The following is an 18393-nucleotide window of genomic DNA, read 5'->3' on the forward strand; positions in this document are numbered from 1 at the left end:
GCAAAAAATATATATATATATATATATATATAAATAAAAAAAATAAAAGTCACATAAAAAAGTAAAATAAAATAAAAGTCACATATAAAAAAAGTTTAAAAAAAAACCCAAAATGTTTAACTCCCCCACGTTTACGCACATATAAACGTAAATACGCATCCGGTGCACCAGCACGCAAAAACGACAATTGCTCTACACACGTTACATATCGCCGCGAACGTCGCAGTGAGAGCAATCATTTTAGGGCCATCAATCACTGATAGCACTAAACTGATGAGCGGTAAAAGCGTTTAAAGCGTCGCCTATGGCCAATTTTGGGTATTATCGTTTTTTGAGGTTTCGCGCGCGCACGCAATTTTAAGGCTTGACATGCTTGGTGTCTTTTTATCCGACGTGACCCCGTCTTTTATATTTTACCAAAAAATTGGGTAATAATAAATGTTTTATCATTTAATATAGGGGAAATAGTTTTTTTTTTACATTTCGGTAATTTTTCCTTAATATAGTAAAAAATAAAAACCCCAGTGGTGAATAAATACCACCAAAAGAAAGCTCTATCTGTCCCTAAAAAATTGTATAAAATTAATTTCAGTACAGCGTTGCATGACGGAATAAATGTCAGTCAAAGTACCGCAGCGCTGAATACTGAAAAATGGCCTGGATGGGAAGGGGGTTTAACACCGCGGATGTCAACTGGTTAAGGATGGCGCCCAATACAACCCCACAGTCATATGCATATTACTAAGGATGGTTATGATCCTGAGTTGACCTTCAGCATAGCAGGTATCATTAACTTTGTATTGTTTGTAAAACACATAATTGAATAGAATAGAGTAGCTGGTAAAAATGTGAGTTCAGTTTAAAATATATGCTATGTATACAACCTTACGCATTTTTGACTGCCTAGAAAGCTTGTGACTATTTATTGCTCTACACCACCACATACAATGCAAAAGTTCTGGGTAACTTGGCACCTGGGAAGTTCATTGAGACACCTTTGAATATTGAAATGAGGCAATGGCCCATAACCACAAATAATTTGAATTTAATCATGCTGTATAAGAAAGAGCTAATTGGATTTAAATATGATCCTGCAGCATGATCTTTCAAAAACAAGCTGCATGTTTTCTTCACCCTGCTAAATATATTCTGTTAATGAGTTGTCAGGCCCGTGTTGGATGGAATATACACTCAGGCTCTGCAATGAATCTGTTTACTCTTGTTTTGGGCCCTGCCCGCAGGTAATTATTGATCCTTGGCTGATTAAAAGCAAATTTATATTCAGAAGTTATGTTTTGCCCGCAGGTACAACAATGAAGTGAAGCACATCAAGATATTAACGAGAGATGGCTTTTTTCGCATTGCAGAAAATAGGAAATTTAAAAGTTTAATGGTAAGCATTGATTCCGCTGCTTTACTTAAAAAATGTCACACTGATCTATTGTTTGTTAAACTCTTTCTGCCCAAGAGCATCTCTGGCAAACTTGAAGGCTTTGCTGCTTGCTGACTGAAAATATCAGAGCATGAGTTAATTTTACTTACATCAGACCCTGTATATATACAGTGAGGGCCATTTGATGGATGTGAAGTTGAAAAGTGCTGCTCTCTCTTTTTTGTTAATTTGCTCTGATAACAAAAGTATTCTTGGCTTAGGTGCCAACTAAGCTAATACTAACAGTTAACCAGTACATTACCCATGTAGGGCAAAACAACAACCTCATTTTAATGTCAGCCTCACGACCAACATAAACTTACCTCCTCTTCACTCCCCCATCTATTTAGCTAGTAGGAGTAAAGAGAGCTTGCCCTGTTATATGCTGCGGGTCTTAATTTGCAGCTCACTCAGAACTGAGCACTCTCTTCCAAGAGTGGCATGAATTGGTCCCTGTGCAACCAATCACCAAACATCAGCACTGTCACCCATTTCCTTGTGGAAACTGACCACAGAGACTTTTAAGTCAGTGCCTTACCTTAAAGCAGGGGTGGCAAACTCAAATTCATCGGGTGCCGCATCAGCACTATGGTTACCCTCAAAGGGCCGGTTGTATAGGACTATGCATCTACTCACATGTGCCCATCTCTGCACCTCTGGATGATGACTATACATCCTTATCACACGTTTATATTCCACGCCTGGTGCTGCTGCACATTCCTACACAGCATACACCTTCCACCAACCATCACTGCAACTTCCAGCACCATGCACTCCGCTTCCCCCGCAACTGCCCCACACATACACGCAGCCACTTACCCAGCCGAATCCCCTGCCGGACCCCGCGTCATTCCCTCTCCATCCCCTGCTGCCTCTCCGCCCGAAGCGCTAAGCGCCATCTTGTGGCCGGCGTGGGTTTTTGCAGTGATGTATCACAGGGCTCAAAATTTCAGGTTCTGAACTACTAGCCAGTACTTAAGAGTTACTCGCCACCAGTTGCCCCACCTAACCCCTACCCTGTCCTGGCCTTAACTCCGCCCCTAACCACACCCTCTTAAATTATCTCACGAAATTATACTGTTAAATGTTTCATTCAGAATAAAGTTACAAAAATAAATATTAACAATAACAACTTTAACAATATTAACATAACGCAATGTAGAAGCTCTGATGTATCACATAGGGCCATGAGACAGGGCGGAGGCGGAGACGGAGCAAAATGAGGTGGCTGCTTTGTGGGCCACATTACAAGGTCCGGCGGGCCGGATTCGGCCCGCGGGCCTTGTGTTTGCCACCCCTGCCTTACAGGGTGCCTGACCTTCTTGGGGGTCTTGGAACATGTAGGGGCCATCCATCGCTGTGCCCATCTATGACTCAGTTTCAGAGCCCCAACAGTCTATCCCTAAAGAGTATTTGGGGCACCACAGGCTCCTGTCTTCACCCCAGAATTGCAAGTGGCCCATTTCTGATGCAGAATGTACTTCCCTGCTTTTGGAGAAATTGCCTGCTGTCTTATGCTTTAACTCTTTTAGAGCTCCTACAGCTGCAACCTACTCTTTACACTTGCTATTCAAGGTATTCCTCTATGTTAACTGGAACCACCCTCAAGGGTCTTGGGCCCCACCTGAAAGTGTGTCAGAACTGTTCCCCTTTGATAATGAAAATGGTGGTCTTCATGTATGTACCAGTTAACCACCTTAATAGGAAAACTACTAGAAGGAGGACATGCTTACCTACAGTGGGGTAGACCCCTTTTTAATTGAGCGAGTGCACCACATATCTGGAGGCTACAATCTAAACTTGTGTCAGTCTCTTTCCTTGGGACAGGGAAATCACTCAAGGTACATGATATTCCTCAGAGTCCCTTCTCTCCAGAGAACCCTACTAGGCTGCGTAAGGCCAGCTCTCACTGCTCATTACCTGGATAAAGACCTGGATTCTCAGTGTCATGCACACCTGCTACTTCTCTGAGCATTACCTCCTGTGTTCAGTCTAGTGCCTTTTCCTGACATCCCCATTGTAAAATGCTCAAATGATCCTCTGCAAACAGAGTAATTTTATTGAATGGTTGGTTACCTGCAAAATCCAGCCAGATTAATTTTCACTGGGTTCCAGCATTGGTGATGGGTGGGTTAAGGTCTCTCCGCCATCCCTGTCTACCTTTTTGGGGGAGAGCTTCTCATGCATCCTATTTCCTAATTTACATTGACTTCCTGAGATCAAACTTCTGAGATTTCTCTGTTTGCTGTTTCAGGTTTTCCCTGGTAAGTCTCACAAGATTGGTTGTCAGATCAGGCAACCTCCGTGGTGATGGAGCGCTCATCCCTTTGATTGCAGGGTCAGGGGTGCAAGGGCCTTAGGCTTGTCCTTGTAGACTAGCTACTCTTTATCACCTGGGCCTGTATGTTCCTAAATCTCGTTTTGGGACCAAATTGTCTAGGGTTGCCCCATTTTCTTTTTGTTGACCACACGTCTTTCCGGAAATTATTGTTTCATGTATTTTAGGTAGGCTTTTAGTTGATTACCTTATCTTTAGTTCAGGTTCTGTGCCCCTCTGGTGGTGACCTCCTCAGGTCTTAAGCATCAGGCTGATTCTCCATGCCCTCACTCTGGTATTGGTAGTTTTGGCATGTTCTCCTATTAGTATGGTGCTCATCCACATCCAGTTCAGATTCAGGTATTGGACCTTCAGGTCGCTTTTTGGCTGCAGGCAGTCCCCAGTTCTTTTGATGTTGCTGTTTAACAATTTAAATCTAGTTCTAAATGCAAAATACATTTTCATCATTTGGCCTAGTATCACTAAACATTATTTCCTTGAAGGGTTTCTAAACCCTCCGGGTTTTTTTGCATATATCTACTGCTAGCAAGCCAAAAACAAAGCATCTTGAGGCGGGCACATGCGTAGTTCGAATTTTCAGCCGGCAGACGAGGAGAGACGCAATGTAAGTCTATGGATGCGTGCACCCGCATGCAGCCACCTTGGGATCGGAAGTGCCAGCAAGGACAGAGGAGTCAGCGCTGGATCGGAGAGCCGCCGCACCGCTGGAGGGACAGATGAAAACATCAGGAAAGAAGAAGAAGATGATCGGATTAAGAGACATAATTTAAGGTAAGTGCTGACATTAACATTGGGGGAGGGACATTTTTTTTTTTACTTTAATGTCACTTTAAGTGATAGTATTGCTTTGTGTGATGTAATATGTCTATTTTATTGCCTGACAATTTATTGTTTTTCTGGTATTATTTTTAAACTAAAATAAATCCTCAAAGGAAGAAAGTGACTTTTAGAAGACATAACAATGAAAGAGATTTAATTTAACGCATAAACTCTCCAAATTGCGCCTGTTTGTAATGTTGTTTTATGGAGTTTTACAACCCAAGAACATGCCCATAAAAGCAAAACAATATATTTGTATAATTGGAATAGAGAGAATAAATTAGTTCACTTACAATTGAAATATATTGCTTGTATATATTTATTTATTTATATTTGCAGTGCTAGAGGCTGGTTATTTCTCGGTTATTAATTCCTTATGGTTATCTGGATAGCTGGCTACAGTAACTTTTCTCATAGTCTTATAAAGGATAGCTAAGTTGTTACAGAAAAACTTCAGGTGAATTTAAACAATTTGGAGAGATGTTTCCTTACTGGGATGTGAAGCATTTCTGTTGTCTAATTCATTTCACTCCATAATTCATACCCTGTGAAATGAATGCTTGTGTACAAAGTCTAATGTAATTTTTTTTCATTTTTATTACATGCTGGGAATTCTGATTAAAAGTATTTGAGAAAAAGAACTATGTTTCTTCTAACAGCCTATTGTATTATTGCTTTAGTGTTAATATGTAAGGTTAGACATTAAAGGGAACACCCGATTGGTTAGTTTGGACAACACTGACAACAAAAGAGCTCAGATACTAAGTACAAAAGACTATCAAATACAAATAAGAAAAACCACCACAGTTAATTAGATTGGACAGTGACCTTATGTTTATGGGTGGATGTACTCTGTTGGTTGGCCACTAAATGGGGGCAGCAACTGACAGATTAGAAAACCTTCCCTAATTGCTATTGTTCTTTTGTAATAAACCATTGCCATCTCTGCACTACCCAACCCATTAAAATACATTTGTAAGCCAGACAGAGCCTTCTCACAAGTTTAACGAGTGTGCAACTCTCTAAAAGTGGTCTAATCATAATTCTATCTATGGCAGTTTTTTGTTTAGTAAAGCTGGGGGTCAGCTATCAGAGGAATAATAGTGATCAGCTGGGGAATTCCTGCCATGGTGTACCACTTCTCTTTCAAGAGTGATATGCTGCCAATATGTGGCCTCATCTCATAGTGCTCATACTTAGCAGTTGTCTACTGATTTATACAGAATTGGCCAGGTCAGTAGACAACAGGGAATAGGGTTTAACTTCAGGAAAAAGTAAAGGGTCCCATGTACTGCCTAGGCTTAAAACCCAAAGAGCTCTACAGAACACAGAAGTTGGTTTGAAGACTAACACATGTATTTGCACACACCACAGGGAGACATTGTAGACTATGTCACGTTCATGTTAATGTAAAATATCAGCTTTCCAATGGATGGAAGATGTTGTTGAGGAGAAAATAATTATGACTATTTTCTCATACAAAGGGACGGTGAATTTTTAACTATTATAATGACTAACTGTGCTATCTGCTTCACACATTATTTATACCACAAAGTTGCCAGTAATAAATCAAGAGTGTCCTACTCGCATATTACTTATTGTTTTTTTTGTGTAAATAGACATTAAGCTATGTTGGTTATGATTATTGCTCATATTCATCTTATTTTTTTGTACAGGAGCTTGTAGAGTATTATAAGCACCAGTCTCTGCGGGAGGGTTTCAGGAGTTTGGATACAACCCTTCTTTTTCCTTACAAAGCTGTGGAAAATCAGATTGGCCATGCAAGTAACAGGTCATCTGGGATGTGTAAGTACCTATCCATTGATAGCTCTGTCAGGCATGATTCCCTGTTAATTATCTTAGACAAGTTCCATTTTTTTATACTTTAAAAGCAGTGCTTTTTTTTATTTGTGTAGAATTAAAAGTACCAGGTACAAATTATCCTACTAGAAAGAGTTCAGAGGTCTTATCTAGACAAGGGGAGCCTTTCATATCACAGATGTGCTGGAATAATGAGCAATCTTAACATGTCTTAGATGGATTTACTTTATACTATCTATTTTTAAATGTTCACAGCACCTGTGGAACTGATTTTTAATAGCATCCCAATAGCTGAAAACAACTGTAGTCATCTGTTGTCATTTAAGGGTGTAAATAGAACAGCCTGATTTGTTAATGTATGAACATTTGCTAAACATGATTGTTTTCTTGCCCCATAACAATCTATTACATTCAAATCTATATACACTGTACAACCAAATATTTGCGGACATATGACAATCACAACATTACAATACGGGCAAGGTTTATTATTACCCCTCCAAATTATTGAGTCCAGGTGTTTCTAGTAAGGAATGCTGTAATGGTACAACAAACAAAGACATTTTACACAATTATGCTCTTCTGAATTTGTGCCCATAATACATGCCTTAAAGTTAAACTAAACTCAGGAGTTAAAAGAGAACTATGGAGTAAGTTTTTCCCCATAGTTCTCTTTAGGGTCACAGGAGGCCATATACTAACGTCCTCCCGCGATATACTGTTAGCGCTGCAGCCGGGACGGATCCCGACATTACTGTCGAGATCCACCCAGCTGCATGAGTGACAGCTGGCTCTGCCTATATGGATGCAGAGCCAGCTGTGCCCCCCCTCCCCCGTCCGTTCCTCCACTCAGCGCTGGAGGATCGGAGAGGGGGCAATCCCTGCAGGGAGCGGTGACTGAGAGTCACTGCTCACTGCAGGGAGACAATAGAGAACAAAGCAGATCGTGCATGTTTCTGCTCACTTCCCGATCAATAGAGCCGACCTGTGACAGCTTCTTTGTCACAGTTCGGCTCTAACTATGAGGATAAGTGGAAATCATTCACCTCATAGATCTCCTTTAAATCTTAATAATGCATAGTACCCTAATTATTAACAAAAATGTATTTTATTTGTCTATCACTCAAATCATCTCTGAATTGGTGCTGATACTGTCCTTTCTGGAGGGTAGCCACCACTCCAAACTCACTCCCTTGATGAATTACAATCTCAATACAAATTAGTAAACTAAATGTGAGATTGTTTTAACTCCTGAGTTTAATGCCATTTTAATGCATTTGGCATGGATGAACTTGAGTTCACTCCATTGAACACCTTTAGGATGAACTGAAATGGGATTGTGAGCCAGGTATTCTCATCCAACATCAGTACCCAACCTCAAAAATGCTCTTTTGTCTGAACTGACACACATTCCCACAGACACATTCCAAAGTATTGTGGAAAGCCTTTCCAGAAGATTGAAAGCTAGATGTAAGTGAGATGGTTCACAAACCTTTGGCCATATAGTGTATATATTTGCCGGTATATATTGCACTTTAGTTCTTCTAGCCTTTCTCTAATGTGCAAACTGTGATAATTCATAGCAACCAATAAACATCAATGAAATCAAGACTGTACAGATATTTACCATTATAACACAGTCATAGTGCATAATAAAATACCTTTCTGCTGCTTTACTCATAATTAATCACAACATTTTTAACTCCCTTCTGCTGGATAGTGCATGCCTTTCTATAATGCAAATATCAGGAAAAAACTGTACCGTAGAGAGTCAGAGAATGAAGAGTTTTATGATGATTGTTAACTGTGAAGCTACGGAGGAGGGTTGGACAAATTAGGGAAGGATGTCTGACGGCATCAATCTCCCAAGATGCATTTGGGATAAATATACCTAGGCTGCTTGTGATAATGATCCATTTTTTCCCCCTATTTACCTTAAATTAGATTTAGAGCCTAGCCGAATGACATTTACAGGGCTATTCACAAAAGGGTGAAGTGTTTGGGGAAGGTAGGAGAAGTGAACAAATTATAGGACAACATATCTGAACTGGAAAGTGAGCTGAATTGGAGAATTTTTCCAAAGCAGCTATTGTGCCCTAGATTGTTCACTTCTCCTGCCTTCTCCAAACGCTTCACCTGTTTGTGAATAACCCTGTTAGATGGCTAAAGCACTGTTTATCATAAAAAACTGCCATTTTTGATAAAAATCTTTTTTTTCACCTATTTTCCATCCTTTGTTGCATCTCAGTGCTGCTAATCGCCTGCAGTCTCTTTGCTGCTGCTTTCTTTTCACTTGCATGCACTTCAGTGGTGTTTACATGGCATTTCTTGGGGTGGAATTTATGATGGTGACAACAGTAAACCATGCTTGTGTAATGTGTGCTGAAACAGACATGTTCAAAAGTATGCAGCGCGTTTGCACATCGAAACGGGTTGTGTGGAGTCTGTCCCACAGTGAAGAATGCTGGAGGACAAAGGTGAATATCAGACCAGGTTGGCTGCACTCAGCAGGGTAACTGCATTCATTAAAGGACAATTTGCCTCAAAAGGTACAGTTGTCCTTTAATGAAAGCTGCAGATTAGGTATATTGAAAATGACTTTTGAAATGTTATTAACAATTTAGTGCTGAGGTTTTACATATGCAGTACTTAAGGAACTAAGCGAGGTTATAACAAGACCGTTATTCATTTGGACGATTTCCTGAGAAACGGTAATATACAGGGGTACAAGTACTCCTAAAAACGAGATGACGCGAGGATCTTTACACCCACACACACACACACAATGGGTTGGACTTGATGGACATATGTCTTTATTCAACCTCAAATACTATGTAACAGTAAGGTATGTAAGTACTGTAAGTATAGGAGTATATTTATAAAAACATTTGCAGAGCTATTCATCCTGCAAAACTGCACAAACAAATGTTATTAGTATTTTTTCTTTCCAGGTTGAATGTTAGTCATTCATAAGATTCGAGGGAATGAGGAAAATACCACATTATGGCTACTAGATGGAACTGAGGATCATAGGAAATAAATACTTATTTCAAAGGATCCTCAGCTTCATCTGGTGGTTATAAACAGTATTATCTTGATATTACATTCAACATGGAAACAAATACACTGATAACATTTGTTTATTCCCCATCCGCATAAAATGAATGTACCTGCAGTTTTGCAGGACGAATAGCTCTGCACATTTTTCAAAAATACAACCTCAGTAGTTGTGCAACCCAGTATTATTCATTGTTTTTTTTGCAACCTTATTGTTGTCTTGTGTTTGTCTTCTTTAGGCGAAAGCTAAGGCCATGTGCATTGTGACCATGGAGTATGTGGTGGCCTGCACCTGGAAAACACAGTTTCTAGTGTAGTCTAACATCAGAATATACCAAGTTACAGTAGAGATGATGAAACTTATGGTGATCACAGATACCAGTACAAACTGATAGTGTTTTCAATGTGACTACACGTTACAGTCTGATTATACAGTCTCCTTTACACATCATTAACTACGTAATGGTCAGGTCATACCTGACTGGTTCTCATTTGAATGGGTAGTTTAGGCAGGCTAAGTGTTATTGTGTTATTGCCATTTGTTAGTCCATGCATGGTGCAGTTTAGCTTTACCTCGTAGCTGTTATTAATTAGGTCTAGAGCAGCTGCAAAGTCACAATTTATGAGTCCCAGTACAGTGGTATCAAGACAGCAAAAAAAAAGCAACTTGACATTTGTCAAAATCCTACTTTAATAAGCTTAGATTGCATATACCCATATAATACATTAGTTATAAGTTTCACACAGCAGCATTCATAGACTTCCTGTGACTATACTGTTGTTTTTTCCCACTGCCAAGAAGAGCAGGGAGCCTGTGAGTGAACTATGCTTTGTGTGAGCTGAAGGAAGTATGGCTGTGCTACTTATTGTCACCGTGGGCCTATTTATAAAAGGTCAGGAATCCATTTCTGACAGTTTAACCTACTTATAAAGCTGCTCTGGGCAATCTAACCACTCATTCTTTCCCATATTTCAACACAGGTGAATATATATCAGCGAAATACATTTTTGTAAATGGATTGTGTCAGGTTATAAGGACTTTCCATCTGTCGTTTGTCGATAATTTACTTCTGCCTAAGCCTAGACGCAGTTATTTTGCCGATCTTTATAAATAGGCCCCTGTGGATCATAGTTTTGCTGCTTAGTGATGCTGTGTAGATTTTTAATTTCTAGTGAACCTGTATTGCAGTTGTGACACTGGTCTTTGCTTGTCTGTCTTCTTTCAAAGCCACGTCTGTGCTGTGTGGGTTTGCTTTTGTTACTGCGCCTGAATACAGCTTTGTGCCCCCCTCCACTTCTCCTTTCTGGTCAGGTAGCTATTGCACTGCTTCTTATTCCTCTTGCCTGTGCCGCATTGCCATGAACGAGTTGCCACCTTTTGACATAAAAGATCAGTGACTGCATGTTTCCTCCTAATTTGCCAATTTAAATCTATTTTGGAACCCTTCAAAATAGATTTACAAACAGAACAACATATATATTCCTACCATCTCATTTTAGGAAATCTAAAGTTTGGGAAACAAGACATGAGAAATGCAAGTGTGTCCCAAAGTCACCATTTAGGGACCACTGTATAGGTGGGGGTGTTATCAATGCATGTAAATATACAGACAAATTACATTCGGTATACAAAAAGATCTGCCATTATGTTTGCACTTTATTTTCATTACACCAAATTGGTCCACATTTAAGGGTCGGGAGATAAGACCAGTCACTCTGCACAAGTAGAGAGAGCAGCAATGACTTGTCTTTATTACAGGAAGTTCCTGCACAGGGGGAACATTTCACACTGGATTACTGCACAGTTGGGGAAGAAATACACAAAGCACACCAAGATTCAATTAAGAATACACATGCATCTTGTGTTTAGACAATATTTGTTTATCTCAGAGTTCAGCAGTAAAAAGTTACCGTCACCTTGTAAGGCAAGGTGACAGTGTCTCTAAAAAGGCCTAGACTTCCCCTTTCCGAGTCCCTAATATACTCAACTTGCCTGTGCTGCCTTGTAGTTCTTTGCTTCTCTGTAGCCAGTGACATTACCAGGCACATCTGAGTATGGGTGAGCATGTGACCTGCCTGCAGGCATGGGCCAAGCACTTTCACAGAACTGGTGAAGGGATGTCACCACTTCCCTGGGTCACAGACAAAGCCGATCTCAGCAGTGGCTGCAGAAGAGCAAGGAGTTGTGAGGAACACAGGTAAGTTGAGTATAAGTGGATCAGGCGATGCTCTTTTCAGAGACTCTGTCACCCTCTGCATGGACAAGGTGACAATGTCTGCTTAATCTGACAAGTCTAACTGCATTTTTGTTTAATGAACCTGGGTCCACCCAGGTCATATCTTCCATTCCTGTTCATGGACTAACTGGTGACATAAATAATGTACCTCTTTTAAATTATATCCAAAGCTTAAATGTATTTTCTTAGTTTTGGACAGAGTAGTAAGGTGTTATCAACCCTGTCAGGTTGTTATTACCCTCTCTATTTGTCCCTTGACCATTGTCCCTGAGACTATAAGTGAGGTAAAATCCAAAATTCTCAGTTGTAGAACAGGAATGTAGAGAACATCTTTTAATGGAGACACTTGTTCTGGTGACAGCTGTCTAAGAAAGGATTTCCATCACTTTAAAGAGATTTCCTTTTACATCCTGTTGTGCCTAAAAAGGACAGGTACATCTCCTTAGTAACAGATAATAAAAACACTTGACAAGAATTTTAAAGTATACCTTGCGAGGGTGCCGCCATCTTCCTCTGAGAGATCTGTAGAATGTAGAGTTCCCGCAAATCTCACTGAGAAGATGTTTCTAGCACTGTGCTGCTGTGTCTTCTCTGGAGATTTGGAGTACTCTAAGATCTCGTTAGAGGATGATGGTGCCACCCCATGCACTACAGGGAGTTGGAGGAAATAGGTTTTTTTTTCTGCATGTGTTTTTTTAAACTTTTTTTTCTTGGAGTTTCACCAAGGTGGTGTGGGAAAACATAAACAGAGGATCTTGCTCTACATGCAAGGTCTACTTTAACTATTTACTATTCTATACCAAAATTAAGAAAACTGTTTTGGCTTTAGATATACTGTAAAGTTTACCTATACCCCCAAAATTGTTTACTTTTGTATAAAAGAGTTTACAGCTCACTGATGTGAGCTGCCCTGTGCACAACTTTTTTCAACAAAACAAGTGTTTAATTTGTGTCAACACAAGACAATGCACATAAATGCAAGGCAGAACTAATACCTTATATAGCTTAGTGTAAAAATCAAACAAATAAAAAACAAAAAAGAAGGCAACGTTATGCAACACAATTTAATGTCAATGTACTATGGCAGTGCAAGTGAATGCACTTGTGTTGAGTCAAGTCCAACACACGCATTTTGGTGTGAATTCACCCTTAGTGGACTCTGAATGTTGAAGATTGGAATCACTACTACCCCTAGACTAGGCCATAAACCAGAGCATGCAATCATTATCCTTGTAAAAAGCTGGCAGCTCTGTAACTGGTGACCTAAATCATGCTGTGTGTATGACTGTGAGTGGAGTACATGTTTAAGAAACGTCAGATTTGAATCCAAGCCTTTATAAACCCCAATGGCCATTGGATAACTGTAGAGATGCATATATACTTGATTTTTGTCCAGTGCTAACAATTACTATGAACAACTGAATCAAATTACATCAACCAAAAAAACTGAATGGTAAATGTGTCTCCTGGGTTGAAAATGTTTAGCTGGTTCTCCATTATGAATACTGTCCTATGACAGAAGAACTATGGGTCCTGCAGTTGCAATCCATGGCTTGTTTGCAGAGTATATGCATATTAAGAGTGTGTGTGTCAGCATAATCAGAATGTTTTAACCAAAAAAAGTTGGCTGTGGTTTTCTCAAATGAATGCATGTAATATACAGTTCATTTCCAAATGCATGATATCATAACCTAATAATTATTAATCCAATATATATCCTGTGCTTTGAAAACAGAATGTTATAATGGTTCACTTTAAAATGACCTGTTATGGGTAGCAAAGCAAAGAACGTACTATTTTAAAGTGTACCTTGCATAAAAAGCAAGGTCCACTCATCCTGTGCCCCCTTTCCCATGTAAAAACATTTAGTGAAAATATAATAAAAAAACAGAAAACAAATTTAATAAATATTCACCTTACACCTTGGCTACTTGTAAGTGCTGGTGACATTGCTGGCATCATCCAGCAATCCTGAAAAACCTCAGGATCTCAAATCTCGCAAGAAGAGGCTCCAGCACTGAGGAAGAGCTTCCACAACATAAGTCCCAATCCAAGATATCGCAAGCACATCATGTTCATTTGAGAAGACAGGACACTTTATTGTCACCAACAGGAAATTACTTCCTGAGAAAGTGGTCCTTAATAATGGACCTTTACCCCCTTTCACTAAATCACATCAGCGTGCAGCTCTGCATGCTGATTTAAAATCATCTTGTTTTTCATTTACTTACATATAGAGTTTATCTACTTCCTCGTCCACTTCTGGCACAAATGATGTAATGTACCAAAGCGTTGCATGCTGGGAAGGTTACATCAGCAGAGCATTGCTGGAAAATCTCATCTGTAATCTCATGAGATCTCTGGTAAAGGCATTTTCCTCTCTACTACTGATGATGGACAGCTTGGAATCATTTAAAAGTTGCCCAGTGTCAGCTCTTATTTGCAGACAGGGCATACTATACCAACTGTGCAGTACAACCTTTATTAATTCCTTCCTGCACATTCTGTCTAGATCATTACACTGAGCCTGCAAAGGCCTTTTCATGTAGGAGGTGTGAAACGGCACAATTTAAACTCCAATTTTATCTTTATAACATGTTCTACCTAGATTTTATACGCTGAGTATTCTTTTTTTCATGTATATTTTATTACCATTTTTTCCTCTGTTCATGCCACTTCATTTTGCTTACAAAAGTATACTTATCATGGGTAATTTGTACACACATGACTTCCTATATTTGGGGTAGACAAACTTTAGCCATCCAGATGTTGAGGAACTGCAAGTCCCATAAGGCAGCGAGCTCCAACTTTTTTGGCACCAGGGACTGGTTTCCTGGAGGAAAATGCTGCCAAGAACCAGGGGTGGGGGTGGTTGGGGAGGGGGGGGATAGTGATTAGTGTGTGGCAGATAACATAACACAGGACAGACGGGGGAGTCCAGCCTGTTCTGAGAGAGGAAATAAATACCAGAGGTGAAGTCACTATGACTGTGTAACATTACTTTCTTAGTACACTGTCACACTAAAAAAAAAAAAAAAAATTACTTCCGTAATCACAGTAATCACAAAGTGTTCCCCTTGATTTCAGGGGGACTTACTGTTTTCTGGAATTAGCTCCCCTTGATTTCATGATGTATTAGAATATATTAGATATTGTATGCAAGATGTAACTAACCCAAACAACCTACCACCTGTCTTCAGTCTTGTTTTGTATCATTAACAAAGTGCACCTGTTGTATTCTCTTTAGTAAAGCCCTGTGGTATATCTGGGCACTATACGACATACGTAAAGTATAGATAGTTTTTGTGTGTGTGACACAACATGGGCACATTCCCAGCAAATAAGGATATCATATGGGTTTTCTGTTTAACACCTATCAGGTTATATATAAATGTCTAGTTTGATTATATTGTTAGGCATTTCAAGTTTAAACCAGTTATTTGATTAAGAAATGCCTTTTATTACCTTAGTCATTGCTGTCTACATGTCAGATTTGAGTAGTCATTTCTTTCTTAATGTATGTTTCTGTCATTCCAGTTCTAATTCATTTTCTATGTTCTTCTAGTCCTGAATCCAAAGGTTTTAGGTATTGCCATTGCTCGGTACGATTTCTGTGCCAGGGACATGAGAGAGCTGTCCCTGTTCAAGGACGATGTGGTCAAGATCTATACAAAAGCAGGAACGAATGGCTGGTGGAGGGGGGAATCTAATGGAAAGGTAAGGAAGCTGGAGAGGTCAGAATCATCCAGTAGAATTGAAACAAGTAAGGTTTCTGGACATAAAAGAATGACCTGATAAAGGGCATATGTAATAAAAGTAGGCCTGATTTACTATGCAAATGCACAATAACAAGGAGCAATTGCTAAGCAGATAATTGGCACGTCATAGACTGTGGCTTTTTTACTCTACAGTTACTTTTATTAATATTTGAATGCACTTCATGCAGTCTTGTTCCTGTGTGAAATGCACATGCAAAATAGTTAACAGATGTCAAATAACCACAGGCCCACGAATACTTTAGGGAAAAACCCATTTTCCATTTAATTAGAATAAACTAATAATGAGCGTCTCTGCTTTTTCTATGTTAGCATTCTTCTCCATATTTACTGTTGTTTTTACAGTGTTCAATGTCTTACTAAACTGCAGTGGCGTCACAAGGGGGATGCAGCCTGCACCTGGGTGACACCATGGGAGGGGTGACTGACAGTCATTTTGGTGTCACCCCCTCTGAAAAGTCGGGCACTGGGTCATGGATCGAGAGCCTGACAGCTGAAGTATAGAGAGGAGGGGACACGGCGGCATACCTTATGCCGCTGGGTGAACGTCCCTTCCTCTCTCTGCCGGCGTTCATCACCAAGATGGTTGCCGGCAAGTATCAAAAAGATGAAAGCTCATGCGCAATGACATCACGGCGGGGTGTCACCCGATATCTGCTCCGGGTGACACCCGGCCTTGGGACGCCCCTGCTAAACTGTATGGCCATTAAACTTCTATCTTGTAGTACTTATTTGAGTGGTGACCTCCGATCTGCCTAACTAAAAGTCATCTTCAACACTCATCCTCTCACACTTGAATTTTTCAGCCCACTTCTTTACACTACTATATGAAGGGGCAGCCTCCTTATGGTATCTTTTCCTGATCTTTAGGTGTCTAAAGACATGATTTTTTAAAGTTCTAAAATATCATAAAAGTACACATGTTCTTGGTGGAACAACTTTTGTATGCCATAATCAGGTTCCTAAGGTTAGCATATCTGCAGTTCATATGTAAAGTTCTGTGTCAATAATACAGTGCGGAGTTATGATTATGAGAATACAGTCTCTGAAAAGAGAAATTAAACTCCGGAAGATGTCCCCAAAAAGGCAGGCAGAGGGCAAAAGTTTAGTCACCAGTATTTCCCCCATTACTGACTTATCATGCCTTGTTCTGCCCTGTGTCTCTAGTTAGAGGCCATCTTGGTAGAGGCAGGGCTTTGCTTTTTCATGTCAACGGCCCCAGTAAGGAAAACAGTGAGCAGCACAATAGTGATCAGTCAGAGACAGCAGTGCCTTAGATCTCATACTACAAACGAGGCATAGGTGTGCTCTGGCACCCTACCAGTAAGTGTGGTGCTGTAGGAGGACTTTAGGACAAAAGGTAATTTGTTTATGGTACTGCTCAGGTACATTTAACATTTCTAAATGTTCCTGTAACATTGCAAATCTTCAAGCTGTTTTCAATATTGGTAGTATTCCCAACTATTACTACTATCATCAGTATTTTTAGTGGTAATGAATTCACTGCCCATATAATTTATACACATCAGCCATCAGTGAAAATTAATTCAAATGTAGGTTCAGAAGAGGTAGATAAAATGTGTTTACTTAGGCTGAATTGTAAGCATCAGGAGATGGAATCATGGCATCCAATATGTCTTCTTTTTTCAGGTTGGCTGGTTTCCATCCACATATGTAGAAGAAGATGAGTGAATGTAATGATACATCCAGTGGGTGAATTCCTGACACCTTAAGACAACTTCCTTTCAAGCTCCTGTCTACAGTCCATGTGGAGCACAATCAGCCAATATGGTCTTGGCACAGCTTTGAGCAATTCCTGTAAGACTGGTCAGCATGCCCATGCAGGAGACTCCAAAGAACCATGCTATACCAAACACATGAGTGTGCAAATGATGAGTCGGGTGGCATGCAAAATTCCATAAGAGACTTGGAACTTCTATGTATCACTAAGAGACTTTTTATAAAGACAACTGTACTTATTTCCTATTATAACGAAAAGAACATACATAACTTATAATATGTTTGCAAATAAACAGTACTAAAACTCAAAGCCATACTCCTTAGCAGTAACCCTACTTATATAGCTGATCATGAAACGGCTCCTGAGCTGATATGTGGCACACCTGCCCTTGCTATACCCCATTTCTTTCAAGTAAAGATTTAATTGGGACCGCTGATGGTGCTTTTTATGTTTTTTGGTACAAGCTTTCATGTAGTATCTGGGGCAGAAATTGTGAATAGTAAAAAGTCTATAATTTTTATCTCCCAGTGTAAGCATTGTATACCTATTACTTTTGTCCATGTTCTGTAGTCATACTTCAGCATCAAACCATTGTTTTTATTTATTTATTTTGTACCTCCAAATAGTTTTGTAAATTTCTGTTTTACATTATATCAGCATTGGAAGTCTTCTGTTCATACACTAATCTTTGTCTCCATCTTTAGTTCACTTAAAACAAAAGTACTGTTGTTGGGGAGCAACATAAATTCTGCCATTTTATTATAATTTTAGAAAACGGAAGCATATAATTGAAATGGTGAAAAACACGTGAATAGTTTCTATGGTCAATGCCATCTGTTTCTTTTGTGTTATTTTTCATGCATTTTCCAGTGAAATAATATGAAACCACAGTGTCCATAAACTTTCATTTCGGTGACTGGAAGACATAAAGATATGACTTCTACTTGAGCAACTAATTCTATAAATCAGAGCAGGCAAAAATAAATTTGATGCTGAAATCTGGGCTAAACAAATATAGTCTTAATACAAGAGCCATGTGTATATTTACTTAAGTGTTGGTGTCCTTTGTGTATTAATTCCAGATCAGTGCAGTAATCCGTCATTAAACAACCCGTGCATCCTGCCTGTGTTCAGGCGTTTCCTGAAATAAAGGCTGGTCACTGCTGTTCTCT

General features: G+C 39.6%; 1 protein-coding gene across 1 annotated transcript in view; it reads left to right on the forward strand.

Annotated features, from left to right (window-relative positions):
* VAV3 (vav guanine nucleotide exchange factor 3) overlaps window positions 1–17782 on the forward strand; it is a 194169-nt gene extending 176387 nt beyond the window's left edge. Inside the window, exons 24-27 of the mRNA XM_018562738.1 lie at window positions 1306–1393; window positions 6266–6395; window positions 15270–15421; window positions 17131–17782. Of these exons, the coding sequence (XP_018418240.1) occupies window positions 1306–1393; window positions 6266–6395; window positions 15270–15421; window positions 17131–17172 (412 nt within the window). The 3' untranslated portion in view covers window positions 17173–17782. The remainder of the gene's footprint in view (window positions 1–1305; window positions 1394–6265; window positions 6396–15269; window positions 15422–17130) is intronic.
* The last annotated feature ends 611 nt before the right edge of the window (window positions 17783–18393 follow it).

Source organism: Nanorana parkeri, unplaced genomic scaffold (assembly GCF_000935625.1).
Source record: "Nanorana parkeri isolate BGI_ZX_2015 unplaced genomic scaffold, ASM93562v1 scaffold595, whole genome shotgun sequence".
In the NCBI taxonomy this organism is placed as follows: domain Eukaryota; kingdom Metazoa; phylum Chordata; class Amphibia; order Anura; family Dicroglossidae; genus Nanorana; species Nanorana parkeri.